The sequence below is a fragment of the Diadema antillarum genome, unplaced genomic scaffold (assembly GCF_040938485.1).
Source record: "Diadema antillarum isolate AM-2024a unplaced genomic scaffold, OU_Dant_1.0 seq00000358_RagTag, whole genome shotgun sequence".
Classification (NCBI taxonomy): domain Eukaryota; kingdom Metazoa; phylum Echinodermata; class Echinoidea; order Diadematoida; family Diadematidae; genus Diadema; species Diadema antillarum.
This window is the reverse complement of record NW_027271364.1, coordinates 219,571-241,126: the sequence shown is the minus strand read 5'-3', so window position 1 is coordinate 241,126 and position 21,556 is coordinate 219,571. Positions and strand designations below refer to the sequence as shown.

General features: G+C 37.7%; 1 protein-coding gene across 2 annotated transcripts in view; it reads right to left on the bottom strand.

Moving 5' to 3' along the window:
- LOC139731123 (uncharacterized) overlaps positions 1–21,556 on the bottom strand; it is a 163,668-nt gene that overhangs the window by 89,549 nt on the left and 52,563 nt on the right. For both annotated transcript variants that reach the window (XM_071642005.1, XM_071642006.1), the window contains exon 3: positions 7,237–7,331. In XM_071642005.1, the coding sequence (XP_071498106.1) occupies positions 7,237–7,331 (95 nt within the window). The remainder of the gene's footprint in view (positions 1–7,236; positions 7,332–21,556) is intronic.

The following is a 21,556-nucleotide window of genomic DNA, read 5'->3' as shown; positions in this document are numbered from 1 at the left end:
GTCTCATTCTAGATTCATGACCTTCTGCATGCAGGCCGACAATACATTATTCTCCAATATCAAATGCAATTTCAGTATTCTCTTACATCAGTCTGGTCATATACTGTATTTAGCAGGAAGAAACCATACCAAACAGGGATAGTACAGAAGTAAAAGTAAATGATTGATAAAGACGGGGAAGGGATTTAAAGAAATATCCTTCATGTTTCTCGTAGACTGAAAAGGACTGTGTATGATTCTTGCACACAAATTCTAGCAACTTCTGTTCAGTGACAGTCTATGAGAAGCATATGATCTGTCTTAAACCAAGCTTCATCGTGATCATCTGATTCTAATATCTGTGATTAGGCGATTCTCACTCAGTTTATACACAATGTACTCTCAGAATCATGGCTTATTGGGTTGTAAGTGCTCTACGGTGTAGCTTTTGATCTATCAAACTTCATTCACATTTTCATTGATATGCTGTTTTTATTCATTCATTCTCATCACAATATTATTTTTGTCTTCTTCTGGGGCAAAAAGCACCTCGAAATCTTCCTTTAATATGACAAGTGATGACATTGACATATATTTCCATCACTTCCAATACCCTTACCTGGCATCAATGTCAAAATTTTAATCAGTCATTTTCTTTGTGTGTGACTTGTAGATGAGCATGGGTACAAAGGAGAGATTCTTGTTTCTTCTCCTTCTCAAACATCTCCCTGTGGTTGCGTTGTGTATTTTGAAGTAAATCAAGATACACTGTAGGAGGGAGATTACCTAGTCTTTACCTTGCTATGTCATCCTTTAAAACAAAATATGTTTGGTACGTTGTATGTGATTGTTTAATTGTTTGTTGTTTGCCATTTTCTTCTCTGTTGTCATGTTTGAACATGTATATCATTATATCTTTTCATTTTTTGAAGCACCATGAGCACCGAAAGGTGGACCTGTGCACTATACAAGTAGCAACTATTATTATCATTATTTTTATTATTAATCCTTTTGTCTGTATTTTCTACAGTTCCTCTGTAGTTAAAGTCAACTCAGTCTACTCTGTTCTCATCATTCACATCAAATCTTGTGTGATACACATGTCTCTTCTCAGACTTCACTTGAACATTGATTTTAGTCTGTCTGTCCTGTCAGTATGTCTGTTTGTCTCTCCTCTTCCAGCAGAGACTGCACCCAACAAGTAGCAATGAAGTTTACAAACTGCTGGTTGACAACCAGAATGACATACAGTAGGTCTGTGCAAAGTTTACAGTACACACTCGGAGTTACAGTGCCCTTTGTATTAGGCTTAAAAACAGTTTAAAAAATCAAAGAATATCAGTAGTATTGTGGTAAAGGGAGAAACATGAGTCATATACACTAATGCACGCACACACACACACACACATACTTTTTATTTTTTTATTTTATAATATTCTTTATTTGAGTTTCATTCAATATCAAATCCACATTAACAATGAAATCAATATTACCAACAACAAAAAAAGCAGCTGTATTCTTCTTTCTTGTGCTGCTGAATCACATATGCACGCACACACACACACACACACACACACTCACACACTCCCACACAAATGATATTTGATGTTATGAAAAGCTCCTTGAAGGACAGAGCGCGTAAATGACATTTGGAAATTGCATTGATACGCCACACTGAACCTCTATCAAATTCATGGCCATTTTATGCATGGTCCAGAGGTGCCACAAACCATTTGCTTCGGTGTGATTGTGCAAAATCAACAACAACTGAATTGGTACAAATGCCTTTAAAAATGCATTTGTTGTTCTCTACAACCAAATACAATAGAAAAAAGCTTGGAATACTGAATATGCTGCCAGTGTACATATCAGAGAAGTCCTCTGCTGATTGATGTGGATAGGTGTAATGCGACCTAGTCACTCTCAATCAGCGCTGGTAATTTCCGCCACCTCGCATTAAGTCCCAGACATGTGTACATGTAGATTTTCTCATCGGTCTGGCCCTCCTGTATTAATGTTGCTTTGAGTGCAAATGCAATCTGATGTGATCTGGTTTAAAGAAACCAAATGAGATGACATCTTCCACTATGCTAAAGCCTTGCAGCCCTTTATAACAACGATAGCAAAACATGTTATCAGATGACTACCCACTATCTATTGATTTCAGAAGACATCTAGCCAGTAATATCCCCTAACCAATCAGCACTACCAACCCCCCCCCCCCCCCCCCCTGCACAGGATGGCGGGTTAGTCTATCAGCGTAGCAAGTTGGCTTGCTGGCAATATGGGAAATATTCATGTTTCATCTTTCCCTCTAAAGAGAGCAGGCGGAAAAAGGATACATAGGTTGTCAGAGTGGGGGAAATCTATTTCCAGTAGCATCCACGCTCTTTCTTATGACTTCCCACCTGTCCAGCTGTCCAGCTCACAAAGTGATACATAATGACACAACCTGACGAGAAGCAAACTGTAACAAAGTGAAGAACCTACTTCTACTAGGCATGAGTTGTTTCTTTAAACCCAGGGTTCTTGCATCTTCATGAGGCAGACACAACTCCACTTTCTTCACCTGAATAAGACGGATGCTAAAATACTATACGCTGTAAGCTGTTATTATCACGTACAGATATTTTCGAAAATGAGGGAGTCATTTTCGCGAGATGTTGTTTTTGCGATTTTAACACTGTTCATACTGTACCTGCACTTATGTCTGTCAGTTCGAGTATTTTTGCGTGTTGTTGAATTTGCGATCCAACAGTGATTTGCGAAATTCACAGAAATTAAACCCTTGCAAAATTAACAGCTTATACTGTAAAAGTAGATATTTTCGCGCGACTAATTTTTCGCGCTCGGCTGTGTAAGAAGAGTTTCGCCTGTTTTTAATTCCACGAAATCAAGACATCAAGTACTGGAACATAAGGCATGGTAGCTTCTGGTTGCGCGAAATGCGCGAAAATTTCAACACCGCGAAAATTTCCACATTTACAGTACAGTACTATGTCTAGGCCTACATAGTGTATGAATGGGTAAAGCTAGCAAATCTGTTTCACAAGTGAATTGCTATACTAGTTCATGCTTTAAAACAGCCACTGATACTGAAAATTATTGAATACATGTGTTTTGTGTGTATAAAACAAAGCCAGTTTAATGTCATCATGTACGTCTGTATGTTATTCTGAAATCATTGGCATTAGCAGATACATATGTATTCATCACTACTTGTGTTAGAAGAAACAAATTTCAGTTTGTTCCATCACATATTTTCTACATACATGATGTAGTAAGTCATTGTAAAACATATGGGTGCATGACCTTAAATTCCATTACTCTGTAATTATACATCATACCATGTAACTATGGAATTAATACTAAAATGCATGATGCAAACATCTTTGAGTCTTCTGTCTGTCAAATATACTGTACCTTCTCTTCTGCAGACAGATAAGAAACAAAGAATGGCACAAAAACACCAACACAATGGCAAGTGTTGCATTATAACTTCAGTTATCCAATCGCATGGCAAAGATGATTCTTTCTTTTGTTTTGTATCTGAATGGCCCCATTTTTTCCACTCTACCAAACTACCATTGTGACATTTCAAACCACAATGACAGGCTCCTGTGTGAATGCCGCACAGAATGAATCCTTTTCTGGAGTACACTCAACTTCGCCCTCTGCACCTTGGCTATTTGCCTAAATGCCATGGAGTTGAGAAATATTATTTGCAACGAGACAGTCACTACAAAAGGCAAGCTGTGTGTTTTTTAATCGTGCGATTGGCAGAAATTATTGTATGTTCATATATTTCCCTCAGGCACAATAACAGACACTCGGCTGTCAGAGCTCCTTTTGGTAGTTCTCCATCATTTTGTAGATTTAAATACTGCTGAGAATACTGTCACTTTACCCTAATTGTGCAAGGTTTTTTATTTTTCTTTTCATATGTGTGGAGTTTCTGGGTGAAAGAGATGAAAAAAATAAATGAAATAAGCCAGCTGTAAATGATCAATGTAGATAAATCACCAAATACATACTTGTACATACTTCTTTATACAGATTGATAACAGCAATATTCCTCAACTAATTCCTATTCACAACTTGCCGTCTTCTGCGAAATGACACATCACATGTCCAGTTCCAGGGTTTTTTTAGCCATCGCCTTTGTTGAGCCCCTCCAGACTAATTACCTTGGGCCAGTCACAGGACACATTTGTCTATTACCTCACTGCCTTGGGAGAGAGCGTACACCGCATTTGCAACCTGGGTCCCAATTCAAATTACAAGGTGGGGCCGTATAAAAGCAGTTAGAGGAACTAGAGCAACATCTCAGGAACATTGCAACCACAAAGACTTTGTTATTGCTGTGCGGTAGCTGTAGATCAACCACAATACCACTAATCGCACCATTTTATCATGAAATACAGTAGGGCTTCAGTCTATACTACTTGGAACAAAGAAAAAATACATCTCGGTGTTCTACTGAACATTACATAACACAACATTTGGATAGAATGATTCACAACTATTGTGAATTGATACAATCTCCATTGTTACTATGGCATTTGGTACCTAACATTATTATACATTGTACTTGCTGTAAAAATCCTGAGCACTGTAGGTCCTACAATGTAAATATGTAGAATGCAATACAAGTATTATGGCATTATAACACAATCTTGCCCAGAAATAAAATCACACCGAGTAGGGAAAGGGTGCAATTTGGAAAAGATGATGAAAATATCTTGTCTCAAAGAGTCATGTCTAAATAATGGTAACTGAGGAAGAAATGAGATGCCAAAATTGAATCCCTGGTATTTTTCTACTCAAATATCAAGAAGAAGAAATGAAATAGTCTATGAATTATTAAGTACTACAAAGACTATTATCATCAGCAAATTGTCAATGCACTTTGGATGATATGATCGTGTTTGTGTTGACAAATCATGTCTGTCGTTCCCTCTTCTGCTTCACTGGTGTACTCATTAGCAGCCGATATCGTCCACGAGAGGAAACCTGTCCCACCACGAGGGCAGGTGTGCCATCTTCAGCAGTGCTGTTTCTTGACGGATCAATTTCATTTCCAGACCCGCTCTCCGTCTCGACCCAACTGGCTGCACGGCTGGCAGCGAAAATGAGAATGCTGCCTCACCATGCATTTCCCTCTGGCTGCTTCACATGGACTTAATCTAATTTCTCAGCGAATTAACTGCATTACGAACATGTCGCTACACATGCACTCTTAATGCATGTGAACCGCACATAATATAACACGGATCAAGCTAATCATACACACTCCTTTGCAGTTCATACTCATCGCTATTCTAAAATGCAATATCTTCCAAAGTCCCCTTTTCCCACATTGAAGAATACATTTATACTCCTCTATTTCTTTCCTCCAGTTGAAGCATCCACACAGTTAAAATCAACTAATGCTAATAATGGTCAATATATCAAGCAGACGTCCCTTTGGTCATAAATCAAATCATAAATGATCAATGAGTGAGTCATCAGTTTACGGTTGTCAGAAGTGATGTTCCTCTCAAAACTGATGATGAAGCAAAAAAAAAGATGTGTATCTTTAAGGGCACAGAGAGATGCCAGAACTACTGTCAGTGAGAAAATCATATATTTTTGAAGCTTATTTCTGTTTCCCCCTAGAGAGCAATATAATCCCAAATTTGATAAGAAGTCTAAAGCAGATTTGGAGAGCTAAGAAATTTGTTAGACCTAAGCCCATCATTGCTTTCACAACAACAGCAACAAAGATGTTCTATAGAGAAACTGTCAAATATAGTTGAATTGGCTGAGTAATTGATACAGCACAGCAGACAAAAGTCCACAGAGCACTGGTTTCTTTGGACCAGCCATTCAATTGTATGAACAAAACTCTACACATCTCCCAACAACCAAGTTGTAGAACATCATTGTTGTCGAAAAGAAAAATTATACTTCAGCCATTCTTTACTTTGATGCATTTTTAATGACATAATTTGTAAATACCATGTTTGTTTGTTTGAGGGTTTTTCTCAGTTTAGAGGAAGAAATGAAAGTACATGCATTGGACCCATTCATTAATCACCGTAATCACACCACGAATATTTAATCATTCACAGATCATGAAGTGTATTCAGTGTGGTATATTACACCAAATTTCACATGCCTTGATACATGGTAATATGCCCCAAATAGTAATACATGTATGTCACGATACTATTATCTTGTACTGTAACTACCTACAAGATATCACTAAAAGTAAGTCTTTACTTGTTCGATATGTTGTAGTTGCGACAGTCTATTGACGTAATTTACTTATTGTCAACTTTTACAAGCAAAATTAGGTTCAGGCAGCAACGAGAACTCACAGAGCACTTCCATCACATTAAATGCCATCAACACATGGGGCATGATAAAAAGGTACACCTAGGAGATGTCACAGGTGAAACAGGGGTGGGGGGTGCCCTCATGGGGACATATATGGGTGGGGCGAACAGATATCAGAAACACATTATATATCCATTGTCATGATGTCATGTCTGCTTTAATAAAAGATTAGGCCCTTCGTCTTGTTTTTTTTACCTGAAGATGCCTCAAGCTGTTAGTAAAGGGAAGAGGAGACTAATTCACAAAATGGTTTTGCCACAGTATTCTGCACGGTGCTGACATTTCCAAGTCAACTTTGGTATCACACATACACGTATATGTAGAAGTTTGAGCACGTGAAAAAGAGGGTCACTCCCTATAAACACAGCATTCAGAATACAACATTGCATGAGGTTTGCATGCATAATACGCATGAAGGGATGCATTACTTGTATGCAGATAAAACATCTGTAGCTCTTTTCAGTTCAAATCGTCTCCATTATCCCTAATTGAGACAGAGAGCATAATACAAACTCAGAGACTCCAACCCCAAGCACCTTCTGATGTGGAGATTCTCCCGCCCGAAACCCCTAGCAAACAGGAGACTCCAAGTTGATGTGTGCGAAGCGCGAAGTTCCTAGGGTTCTAGATGTTCTCTGGTGCTATCTAAGGCTTATTTTTTCAACATACGATAGCAATAAGTAAGAAATCCTTTCCACCGGGAGACACAGAGCCAGGGCGGGAGAAATCAAATCTCAAACGGGAGAACGGGAGATTTTGCAAAAATTGGCTTTCGGCGGGAGATCTCCCGTCAAAAATGGGAGAGTTGGAATCTCTGCAAACTGTACAGAGGATATCAATGCATACAAGGCAAAATATAATCAACAAGGAACTTACGTCTCATCGAGGAATGCTAAACCAAAATAATCCTTCTCTTTCAGGTTGAAGTAAGATGCAACGAGGTCAAGCAGATCACTGGCCAGTAGCTTTTGCTGTGAAGAACAAAGACAAGAGTTGAAATGTTACGGGTCATCTGCAGACAAGGCTGAAAAAGCTCCTAAAGGGTGCAATGAACACACCAGGCCTTCTGGTATAAGCCTCTTACTCTCACTAGCAATATTCACAATCACAACTTAAGAGGGCAGAAGGATAACTTCTGTCTTCTTAGTGTACGCATGTGTAGCAGTCTAATCAATACCCCTCTGCATGCTACAGCCACTCCAGAACTTTATACAACCAAACATACACATTAGGCCAAGTAAAAAAAGAAACCAGTTTCTCGTCCTCGCGCGCATCGATTTTGGCCGCCGCATCGATTTTTTTACTATTTACTATTTTCAAAATGGCGCTGAAAATACCAAGAAATTCATAATTCTCGTCCCAGCTTCTCGTCCCAGCCCGCTCCCCGCCCGCGTCGATTTTCAGTTGCCGCATCGACTTTTTTGATATTTACTATTTTTTCGGCCGCCGAAAAAAAAATCGACAATTCACCTACCAATCGTGATGTCTCATTTCTAATTACGCCTTGCGTCCTGTAGCTGTAGTACAGCTGTAGCTTCTGTAGTGCGTATGTAATAACGCATGCATTTCACACTGCGAGTTCGGCAAGAAGGAATGACCCACAAAGCAGTCGAACTGTAGTTGGATGGGCGCGCGCGCGGGCCTGGGCTGTGATGCACTCGGTACGTCGTGAACTCGATAGCGGCAACATTTTTGCGAACAATCGCTGATATTCCACGCATATTTCGCGCATTGTTCGTATTTTCTGCCGTTTCTCATATTTTAAGCGGATGAATTGTACTGTACAAATGCTTGTGAGGATTGTATCGAGTTTGTATACATTTTCATGTCATTGTGACTATGTGCATGTGTGTGCAGTGTCGGAAGGTACGGTGCCAGTGCAGTGGCGCTTTATGGCCGTGCCGGCCGCGTATGCGTGTCTGTAGCTAGCTAGCAGTCAGGGTCCCCATCCCCTGGTCTGTCAGCTGTCTGCACGCACGCATGAACACATTCGAATGTGTAGAGGCCCGTACACTCTGCTCTGTAACGTTGCATCTGACGGCGATGTATTGTTCTATTTTGAAGAGAAAATGAATGCGCTTTTCCAGCAAATGTAGAATTATTAAATAGGTGTATCTACAAAATAAATAACTTTTCCACGGATTCTGGTTTGTCTCGTATTTCTGCGGGATACTTTTCTTTACGATGTAAATTCACGGACACGGCCGTGAGTCGTATCACCTGTAGTGTGATACAATCATTCATCATCCAAATGATGAGTGATTATCAAATGTCTTTTTAGAACATGAAGAAACATCTTTAAATGTTTAATGCTATAATGCCATATCAGTATCATTTTGACATCCATCTGCAATTGTACAAGCCAGTTTCCAGTTGAATGTGCTACAATTGTACTGTGAAGAGATGCAGATACATACATATCAGCTGTGTGGACACAAAAAGTCACAAACACCAGTGACAAATAAAGCAGTGTTTTGAATATCATGGAATTTATTTCAGTCGTACATTTGTTGATAGAATGTTTTATACCTGTTTTAATTAATAGCACAATACATCAGAATTGCAAGTACACTGGTATCAGAAATGCCATTACAACACTAAATACCAGTATTAACTCTTAACGTGCCATGGTCGCCGAACGGCGACCTTAGTCCTGACGTGCCATGGTCGCCGATCGGCGACTAAGAAGAGCGAGAAAAGCATTGATCATTTAAGTTATTGTGGTACCGTAATGTGTTACACCAAGAAACTGCCAATGATATGTACTGGTAGCTGATTAGTATAACCATCGTTTCCACTGAAAATATGACCATGTTTACATTGGAAATTTTTGAGTAAATACATGATTTTTCAGCTAGATGTACTTTTTTCGCGTCGGGAAAATCCGCAGTGAGCGCACCCTCCGCAAGATGTGTATGGACCAAAAGTCTCATTGGTAAACCACGCGTGTGTATGCTATTGAATCAGCATGTATTGTCTATGCGGTTCCACTCGCATTGTTCCACTTGGATGCTGTCCTGCGGGAAGCTGCTTTGATTTTGTCCCTGAAAGAGGGTCAGCTTTCGTTCATCGGTCAAGTCTTTCATCCTTTTGTTTTGGTAAACGTCACTAATCGTCCCCCACGCTAGCATAGGAATTACGCGCGGACAAAGGCTAGCCGATTTCAATAGAATACGCCCGCCCCCGGTCCGCTTAGACAAAAGGAGGATTAGTAGGTTCTTCCTTCTCAAGTGGACAAAAGACACTCTTCCAGGGCCAGGGACATTACTTCAGTTGCAAATACAGGATCTGGGACTAAAGAAGTCACATTTGGGAATGAATTACTGAGGCAGAAAGAGAAATTGCTAAGACAAAATAAACTGCTAGTATCTTTGGAATCATACAATTCTAGAAGGCAATTTTGTTATCATTTGAAAGAGGAGATGTTGCTCTAAAACTTTCTCACAGAGTCAAGGGAGCGTTCTATTGAAGAAAAACCGCGACTGACTCTTTTTTCCATACTACACAAAAATTTCTAATAATTTTTTTGATGTATCAATTATTTCTGCAATATTTCAGGTTCAGATAGAAATTATGGCAAACTGACTACATGACATGAAAGAACAAACATTTTTTGATATATGTTGTGTAGAACTCACTTCAAAACAGTCAATAGTTTCAGAGATATGGCGGTTTTAAATTTCATTGTCGGTCCAATTTCGAAACGTTCTGGCTTTAGGTAAAAACCTCTGGCACGTTAGGGGTTTTGGGACTGGCACATTAAGAGTTAAGATGGTCATTTTCCCTTGACATCTGTAGTGGAAAGAAAACGCAAATGTATTTCTGCATGCATGAAGTTTCATTTCAAGTATGGTACATAAGTTTGAAAATGCACAGAGTGCAGGCAAGACACACACTTGGGACCTGGTCTCTCATAACACAGCTACCACAGTGATATTTCATTTCATAAATTGGATATAGAAAATAGTAAAGCCCTTTCTCGTTACCTTTCTCAGAATTACCGGACGAGAAACACATATTACTTTCATTTTGACAATCCTCGAAAAAATAGTAAGATATCAAATAGTAAGGACCTCCCTCATCGCCTTGCTCAAAAAACCCGGACGAGAAACTACTTTCTTTTTTTACTTGGCCTTATCAAAAGTATAAATGGGTAATTCCATGGGGTTGGGACTGAAATTGTGACATACAAGTTGAAAATTCAAGTTGGGTAAATTGAAATTTTCTTTTTCCCCCTGATTTGTTACTCCCATTCTTCAACTTATTCCACTAGAAATCTGTTTATTACTTCGCACACTTTCAGTCAGCATGGGTAAACAGGTATGACAAATACCTACGTTACATGGACTTCATTTTGTGACATCCTCAATAATTTTGTGTTCTGAAATGATAACAATGAACATATCCCAGTTTTTTTCCACCATAACACATCAACATGTTATCTGACAGGCACATGAGATCATTATTAGTAAGATTGTCCATTCTGATATCAACTGCAAGACACTTTTATTAACATGTTTTTTCTACAAACCATTAACAATTTTAACCAAAGGTTTAACTTTTTCCTCAAGAGTGACACAATAACAACAATCTTTAAAAAACTACAGTTGAGGCAAGTGAGTTGTATGGACATTCAAGTGAAAACATGATTTTATTGTTATCATCAGGGGTTTTCGTACTACAACCTTGTCCACAGCATACTACCTATGTTACACGGACAGTATGTCTTCGTAACATAGGTACATTACGACATATCAACTGATTTCCTTTGTTGTGGTGTCAGATGTTAAAACCTACACACATAGACTTTATGTATGTTCCCATGAATAACACTAATGTAACAGTTCTTTGGAATTATACCTGCTGTATACCTTTGGAACAATACCTATGTTACACAGACTTCAATTCTTTGTAACTCTGGTATGAAAGAAGGTAGACTTAATAATAATAAGAAGAATGATGTCGAGCCTTACACAATTTGACCTTATATACTCTAACAACTTCATCAACTGTCAACTCAACTATGAAAACTAATAAAGAGAAATCATACAAGTTTTCTTGTCTTCTCCATGTTCTTTGTTTGAAGTTAATTTCTGCTCTTTTCTACAATGTCCATTTTCCCTCCGTGCAGTTTTCTTTTTGTCTAGTTTGTTAGGTTCGCTCTTCTTTGGTGTTGCTTTGTCAGCTTCCTCTCTCTGTTTGTGGAGTGCTGTGGCTGTGCCCTTTTCACTCTTTCACGTAGTTTAATCACGTAGCGGCGGCAGAGGAGGATCCATGGCAGATTCATCGACAAACTGGACAAAAGGTGTGAAGAGAAATAAAATGAGAGAATTAACAGAAAATTTGTGTCTGTGTACTCTTTATATTCCTGTTGATGTATCTGTGTATATGAATGGAATTAAATAATTTGGACAATTTTGCTTAAACCTTTCTACCTCTTGTCATACCAGTTGGCTACAGTTCCATGTGTACCATCCACCAAAAAAAAAAAAAAAAAAAAATGGGTTGCGCTTAAAATGGTGTACAGCAGTAATGTTGATGATATTAATAATAATATAGCATGTAAAAAATCATTTTAATATTCTACGCTAATTTTTTTTTCACATCTATGTAAGCTAGCAAGGCCAAGGGCAGGGCGCTGCCCCCAATGTCATGGCTAGGGTTAGGGATAGGGTTAGGTTTACGGCTACGGTCCTATTCCAAATAGACCTCAAACAAAATACTAGGCCCCCTTCTTTTTTTTTTACGGTACTCAATCCCCATCAAATTCAAAATTTTTGCCCTCTTTTTAGGATAGGATAGACCAATATTATAAAATGCCAATTTTGATTGCGGTACATATGGAACTATTTCCTACCAATTACCTACCCAAAATGAATACGAAACTGGCATTTTAGCTTTGAGACTTTACAGTGGGTGAACGTGGAATGGAAACAGTGAACCCATGTACTGCTTCATCAGAGCACCGTAAAGCCATCTAACACTATTAACAGGTCAGTGAAATCTTGAAAGGAAAACACTGACATTGTAAATCTGTTCAAGAGAAAGAATCTAACAGCTCTTAATTCCCAAAATATCAACAACAAAATTGGGCAAACTCTTTCTTTAGCTCAGACGCAGTCTGGATGTCTAGATCTACGTATTCCAACTTCATAGTACCGTACTAACGTTCAGCACATCTACTTGGTAGATACGAATGACATAAGTAAGGTCCAAAATTCACAAGAATCGGGAGGTAAAATAATGTTATATTGCCGTGAAGATACACTGGACATACTTTTGTACGGTTTTCTAAGAGAGGGACACATGCTCCTTTTGCAGAGACGGGCATAAAAGGGGAAATTTGGCGATCACAATTACGAACATGAACAAGTAACAAATATCTCAGTATGTGGGACTACAGCGTGTTAACAGCATCATCGTCCACCGTATATTTGGCCAGTTTAGTGGTTTTAATATCGTTTTTTTCCTCCAATACAGTTTACAAAATGTGACAAAAGTTATTTACTTCGTAAAATAGCGTACAAGCTTACTGATTGACATCGGAAACATTGAAATTCCCGATCGGAAACATCGAAATTCACGTACCGATGTAACACGGACTACAGCAGAAAAACGGGTCTTGCTCCGTCCAGGTAGGTGTGAACGGGCTGTAAGTGGTCTTCCCGCCGTTGGGGAAGTACTGTAAACGTGGAAATTTTCGCGGTACATTAATTTTCGCGGATTTCGCGCTACGTTCGGCTAGCGCGAATTCAAAAACGCGCGAATATATCTTCACAATTTTCTATGGACATTTTGAACGGGATGAATGTGTGCGCTTCATCTATGATACTGCTACGTAGTACAATGTACAGGCATGCTTACGCTACTAGTACTGTGCGAAGAGAATATAGATTGCTGTGTACTGAAGCATGCATGTGTGCACCGCACGCACCGATGCTACATTCCCCCGTGACTACGGTACTACAGTCACAGCTGTACTACGTATTTGAGTGCTTGTACTCGCAGTCGAGCCGCTCGCTACGTCGCGTGTCGTACGCTGGCATAGCAAGCTATGTAGCAGAGGCTTTGGATGAAAGCAGTTAATGTGTACTACAGTAAAGTAACCTGCTGCGGAGCGCGAATTTAAGAACCCACGAATACGTTTTCGAGCCGCTCAGCGCGAAAAATTAATCGCGCGAAAATATTGACGTTTACAGTACTGCCAGTGACGTAAATACGATTGCTGAAGTTAGTAGCTCTTCTTTTTGTCGCGAGCGCGACTTTCTTATCCGATGTTACACGAAGAGGCCGGACTTCGGACGGAAGTACGGTAATATGTTCTGTGTTTTCTCTTTTATTTGGAGCTTTTTGATGCTAATTTTTGGACAATAATACTCCTAAAATATGAGTCTAATTATAGAAATCAAGTTTCTGATCATATTATGATTATAAGTGTATGTAAAACCATGCAATACCGATGTTACAACAAAAATCGCAGCGGACTTCGTTTGTAACATCGGTATGAGGTTGCTTCAAGATGCTCTGGTGTTCTTATTTTGTGACACATGTTTATGTGCCTTATAGTCTTTGTAAAAGTCACCTTGCCTCTCTTAATTATGATAGGCATAATGCTGAAAGGTTGTGTATTTCTGTATTACATTGCCATGAAAATGGCATATATTTTTGTCACAACTGGTACCACAAAAAAAACCATGAGACATCAACAATGAAACAGTCACAGACAAAATAAATTTGTACACAGGCTTGTTTTTTATTCATCAAATAATTCTTCACACATCTCTCTCCAAGAATAACCACAAACCACAAGCAATTATTTGATAAAATTTTCAGAATATGACTTTTATTCCCTGCACAACATGAAAATCTAGAGCAGGCCCAACCCCATGGAATGACCCAAATCTACTATCCAAAACTCTACAATTTTGAACTGAGCCAACACAAGTGAAATTCGGAATATGAAATATTGTGCTTTCATTGATTACCAATGGCCTTGTGACCTAAAAAATGACGAAAACAAGGATTTACAACACGTCCGTAAGTTTTACTTTTTGTTCGCTGTGTCACATTATCAATATAAGTTTCATCTTGTGGCTGCACTGATGTACAATATAGAAGTGGAATCTTCTACGCAATTATCACAGGGGAGGGGGGGGGGGGCACTGGACTTCTTGCAGGGATTTCTACTTGTATTAATAACATCACAGTATAGAGTATCTTTGTACAAAATTTAAAATATACAAAATCATTAATGTGTTATCATTTTCATAGTAATACATGAACACCAGGGTTCAAATGCATGAAATCACGGAAAATTTCCATGATATAGCAACAGATTCTATGTTTACAAGAAATGTACAAGTGTATACAACACTGTATATACAACATGTATGTAGGTTTGTGGGATTCTTATAACCATGGGATCCAATATTTGACAAAAAGTGTTCATGTTATTAGCCAACAATGATTATTAAACAGATGTTAGTTTGTAATCCTACATTGCTTACCATTTGATTTTCTTCAATGAAAGTCAAATTCTTCTTTATACCAACACATTTGCAAGGCAGAACAGTATAACAAAATGTCATAAAAAAAGGATAAATCATATAGATTTTTAAAGAAAAATTAAGATGAACAGATAACAAATTTTCAGAGTCACTTTGAAGAAAAGTCAGAATGCTTAAGAAACAGTAAAAAGGTCGCAGAACTTCTAGATTTGAACAATAGGCACAAATATTTGAAGATTTTGTTTCTCCTAAAAATATTTACAATTTGCAGTACAAATTCAATATATATTTCTCGTGAGCATATTCAGGAGCAATGTTTCTACAACGTACATACATTTGGTATGACCAGCCATTGTAACAAAAGAACATATGGCTTTGAGTTTAACCAGGATGTAGTTTGTACAGCAAAATATGGTTGCAAAGTCGAACAAGGCCACAGATTGCTACAATTGGGATATATGTACTTTCCTGAACAGCATTCTGACAAACGTACATTGAATTAATTCATATTACCTTGCAAATGCGGGTTCAGTGTAGATGAACAGTATATGAATACATAATGAACTTAGAATACAGATGATATATAGGCAAATGGATGGGGGGCAGAGAGTAATATTGCTATCAGTGATAACAAAAACAAGACGCCAGCAATGCCGCTTTTCCGCAATCCTCTTGTGGATTGTAGCCAAGCTACCCCTTGGTGTGTGCGCTGCCTTGGCCCGCCAACAAAATTGATTCTGGTGCTATTAATATAGTCCTCAGATGACTCAAAGCCATTTCGAGTTGCTCCAGATGGGGTTTAACATTAATTGCACTGTGTATCAGCTCAGTAACCATCTCCCCCCCCCCCCACCATTCCTGAGTGAGCTAATGCCAAAGCTGCATGATACTGTCTACAGAAACAAATTGGCAGATTGTTCCCAGTAAACTTCAGTAAACAAAATAGGCAAATCATGCTATCGCGATCCAGATTCTTAAGAGCACATATCAATTTCACAAGAGCACAACTTACATAATATGAAAAAAGGAAGCAAGAAGATAACATCACATACTGCAAGATAACCTTACTACAGAACACATTCGGGTTTTTGAAAGCCTGTGTGACAGGAAATATCTAAGCAACAACTGAAGTTCCAAAGAGGAATCATCTAAGATAGTGAAGACTTTAGAGGATGCTCTCAGATGCTATTTTTTTTTTTTTTGTCATTATGGGCTCCTGGAGTGGAGATCAGGCAGTCACAGACATTCCAAAGTATACCCTATGGTGCTTTGTCTATATTGTGTACCCAGGATAAAAGCTACTGATCTCTTTTTGCCCTGTTAACAAAGGCAATGCCAAAATACAGATGAATTTGCTTTCTCATCAAGGCACTGTACACATACAACATACTTGTAGGTCATACAATTTTGTAGAATAAGATTGCATGCAAATCAGACATTAGCTTTCTATAAACTCAACCTTATCTTTTTCACCTCATACCATACCCTATTAAAGAAAAAAAAATCAGGTTTGCTTCGCAGTCATTTTCTGCCATTTCGCACAGCAAAGAATCTCTTTCTGAAAAAAAAAAAAAATCAAGCTGTGCTGGGCAATGTTACCAAACTCGCATATGGGCAATTCCACGGTAACTAGGACACAGGTGCCAAAAATTCAAAATGATATTTGTTTCAAACACCATACATTTTCAGACAGTACTTGAGTTGAAGTTTTAAGAATCATTATGTTTTTCAATAAAAGTGTCCATTTTGATTTTCAAAATGGCTTCCAAAATATGCCTATAACTCAATGGTGAAAAGAGTGGATTGTGGCATAACTTACTCTCTGTATATCCACTTTATTAGTACTCTAAACAACAATCTTTTATATGTATGCAGTTACCAGAGAAGTCTTTTACCACGACAGAAAAAAAAAAGCTGGTTGCTTTAAAGAATTTGATAAAAACTTTTAATTACTTTGACAATGATGGATGTAACGTCAGTTACCAAAAACAAGGAATTTTTAACTTTATTCATCAAAGAAAGTGAACTTTATGATGTAGCTTGGGATTTCTAATGTATGCCCATATGCCTTCATTTCAATACCAGAAATAAGGATACTTGGCATACTGGAGAGTCAAACTGATCACTACAAAATGTGTAACGTCAGTTACCGAAACGTCATACACGAGTATGTGACGTCAGTTACCATGACAGTAATTATAACTGAGGCAAAATTTTTGACTCTTGGCCATTTCAATACATCTGGGAAGTCAACTTACAACAAAGAGCAGCAATCCCTTTCATAGGGAACGATGTCATTACCATGGTATGTCCATGGATATATTTTTTTCATTTTATTTTATTTCTAATCTATTTATTCACTCATTTACCATGATTATCTTTTTTTTTTGGGGGGGGGAGGGGGCTTGAGCTTTCAATTTTTGATTCAGCACAAGTTTAAGGCTAAATCATCTGGAAGTTCAGTTTGCCACATGCAGTATATGCACTCAAACATTCCCAGTCCTATGGGATGATAAAGCTACCAAAGTTTGTAGGCCTAATCAGTGACATGATTGTTTGTTTTTTATAGAAAAGGTGGTTTACATGCAAACTTGTGCACAGCTTTATACCAACAGTTACAATCTTCACCAATGTTTGCTTTTGCCAGCATTTTTCTTTTTTTTCTGGAAAGTTAATAGTCAAGTTTCCACCTCAAGGCAAATGCACAAACAGATATTTCTTCTCTTGAACTTAAATGTGTGGTGTAGTTAACATGGCGCATCTTGTATTATGGTACGTAAGGCATGTACTCATTACTGTTTGAGACTTAACACTGATGTTGCTCAAAGTGAGAGGGGATTCTAGGGTTTTAAAAAAAGTTGTTCATACAGTGTGTATTTGTTAATTACTTTATTTTATTCATGCAGGGACATTATACAATACATGATAATTATGAAAGGAAGATTTTTTTTTTTAATATTGATCTTAGAATTCTTTCGTTGCAAAGTCCGATTTCTTGGTATCTGAAATGTATTTGCAAGCCGTGATATATCAGTGTAAAGGAAAAGAAAAACAGTTAAATTACTTCAAGCAAGGAATAAACCAGTAATGCTCTTTTGACAAAAAAAGTATTTATCTTTTTTTTCTTCTTCACAGAGAAATATTAAAAGTGCTACACTTTTCATTTAAATCGATTGATGATGGAGACCTTTTTTTTTTATTTATGGCCCTAACAATGCCTTGAAGGAGAAGGAGTAAAATAAAGAAAAGAAGAAGAAATATATCACAATAGATTTCATACATATTTATGCATATTTATGCATATTTATGAGTTGATAAGTGTGTTTTCCCCATGACCTGAAATGTATTTTGATATTTTTTTTCAAGCACAAAAATATCCATGTTTTGTGTAGTACGGTACTGCAAGGTATTATGGGTGGAGCACTCTAGATATAGAAACTTTCCTGTTCATTAAAGGGGAAGGCTAGTAACTGATAAGTGGGAATCAGTGGAAATGCTGGAAGATGATTGTTCCAATCCTTATGGGATTCATTCAAGAGTTCATTGTATATCCATTGTTGTGTGAAAATGATTTGCTTCAAAATGGTCTCATATTCAAGTAATGTGCAGTTTAATGCTTCCAGGTTAGCATCCCTGGTCAGTGACAGAGCATTAATCTGCACATTACTTGAATATGAGACGGTTCTGAAGCAAATCATTTTCACACATCAATAGATATACAATGAACTCTTGAATAAATCCCATAAGGATTGGAACAATCATCTCCCAGCATTTCCACTGATTCCCACTGATCAGTTACTAGCCTTCCCCTTTAAATAAAACAAACAAACAAACAAACAAAAAAATCCTTAGTCATGTCAATATACATGTATTTATACTTGGAACTGCTTAATCTATTAATGGCTCTGTGTAATCATAAATGTTGAATTAGAATTCAATCTTCAGACAAATGTCAAGAAATATCGTCTTGTGCATTTACTTTATTTTTGCCCAACTGAGCTTTGCCGGGGGGGGTGCCCCCTAAGGGCCCAACCCATTTGTGTCTTTAGATTTTGTTTTAATTTGTTGCCAAGTAGTTGCCTGGGATGGTTACTGGTATATTGCAGCAGTATAATAACCTGTTAAATAAATCAGTTCTCTGTAAACCCCATAGCAAAGTATGTGTAACGTCAGTTACGTAACGTCAGTTACTGACATGTTTACCTTTAAGTTTTCATAGAACACAATGAAAATGGACTAATGTTTCATTTCATTTGTGTATTTATGACTGATGAACCAAGGTATGACTCCATATCAAACAAATCATTCTGAATGGTCAGAATTATGAAAAATCACAAAGCTATTCCCAATCATGATTTTGCATGTGTAAACCCTATGGCAAATGTAAGCGTAACGTCAGTTACGTAACGTCAGTTACCGTCATGCCTTCACAGAAACTGGCATGGTGCTAAAAGGAGACAACTAAAGTGCACATTATTTTGCACACCTGTTCCTAAGAACCTAAGTGTATTGCCATATTAAACACATAAAGGTTAAAAGTCAGGGACATGAGATATTTCCATTTAAATCTACACCATAATTTCCCATGTCCTTTTTCCGTAACATCAGTTACCGACACATTTTCACTTGCTATGTGATAAGAAATGCAGTTTGAGAGAAAAACTTTCCACCTATTTCTTCATTCTCATGAACTTATTCATCAATGCTAATTGCAAGCCCCAGGTGCTTTCATTCACAAAACTACAAGGTAAACAATTTCATGAAAATCCTTACGCGTAACGTCAGTTACCGTGGAATTGCCCATATATAGATCTGCACTGTTTGAGACAAACTGTAAGGAAAGTTCTTTATGTCCAGTTTGGGAAAGGGAGAAAGATGAGAGATACTGATTTGGGTAATTCCGTGAAGTTGGGACACAAAGTGTGACATTTTAGCCTAACTCAATACTATTATATGCTATACATATATTGTTTATAGGCTTTACATTTGTATTGAGACCATACATTTTCCTGGAAATTTTGTGCCATTCAGACTCAATTTTGATGAAGTTATTAAAACGATATGTAACGGTGTCCTGTAGCATCGTGACGTGTCCATGTAGCATCGTGATAGTTAAAATCTGGTCCTAAAAGACAAATTAATGCAATTAGCTTGACCAAAATTTGATATAATATGCATAATTACTAGATTAGTCAGATAGCTAAATATCTTAACTCTCCTTTCCACAGTTTTACTTTTACAAGAAAATTACACAATGTGCCACTATGCTACGCGGTGTCCACCAAATGTCACAAAAAAAGGACACCGCATAGCATCGTGATACATTTTGTAATTTTCTTTAAAAATTAAAACTGTGTACAGGAAATTTGAGATATTTAGCTATCTCATTCATATCTTGTAAATATGCATATTGCATCAAATTTTGGTCAAGCTAATTGCCATAATTTGTCTCTTAGGACCAAATTTTAAAATATCACAATGCTACATGGACACGTCACGATGCTACAGGACACTGTTACATATTCTTTAATAACTTCATCAAAATTGAGTCTGAATGGCACAAAGTTTCCAGGAAAATGTGTGGCCTCAATGCAAATGTAAAGCCTACAAACAATAAATGTATAGCATAATTAATATTGAGTTATGCTGAAATGTATTTTTTTGAATATCACGATGCTACATGGACACTGCCCCAACTTCATGGAATTACCCATTTACTTTCATTCAAAAGTTTCATCTATGCCCATTGCCATTATATCCTAGATCAATACAAAGCTGTTCAAGAATATGTCAGAGAACTATATGAAAGCATTTGCTTCAACCATAATGACTGATTTTGTCAAACATACAAAAATACAAATCGGCATTCAAGCTATGGAAGTTAATGCCCTATTGTTTTTCAACTCAATCAATGAGGGGCACATCCATACACATCAATATTCAACGTCTGTAACTTTACTTCTCAAATGGAACAAACTTTATTCTAGTTGAATAAAAAAAGAAAAAAATCTGCCAACTCTGTGGATCTTCAAACTTATGAGTTTAATCTTCATTCACTAACGGCACAGTCTACTCTAACTCCTTTCCTGACACACAAAATGCACTGCCTTTTCACAGTGGACATCAATTCAAACACAGGAGGATGCCACAAACAAAGGGATGGCGATGCACTTTTTGGGAGGCGGCTCACGTTTCTGACATCTAATAAATATTTACTCTCATCTTTGTCCTGCATCTACCCGGCAAATGCTCACTGGTGCATGGCTATCGCTCATACTCGGCTAGGATGTCGGCCATTTCACTTTTTCATCATTTCCCACTTTTGCAAGAGGGGAGGGGAAAAAAATATGGTTCCAATGAAAAAGCTGCACATAAATAAATGTTTGAGCAGATGTTCACAAGGATTTATTGGTTTTGCTTTCAATACAGTACATCATAACAGAGTAGTGGGAGGGATGAGGTATCTCTGTGCAGGCATTGTACCATGTGTAAAGCAGGCACTAGATCTGAGATACATGAGCATGAAATTACCCTTCTTTGCCTCACACTATTGAAGGCAGCACACATTATTCTTGCAGGTACAATACACTACTTGTAGTCAAAGATACATGTGAGTGTTCACAGCTATCCACCAAACTATGACTAATTCATAAAGTATTAGCACAGTCCATGACTGCACCTACAATGAT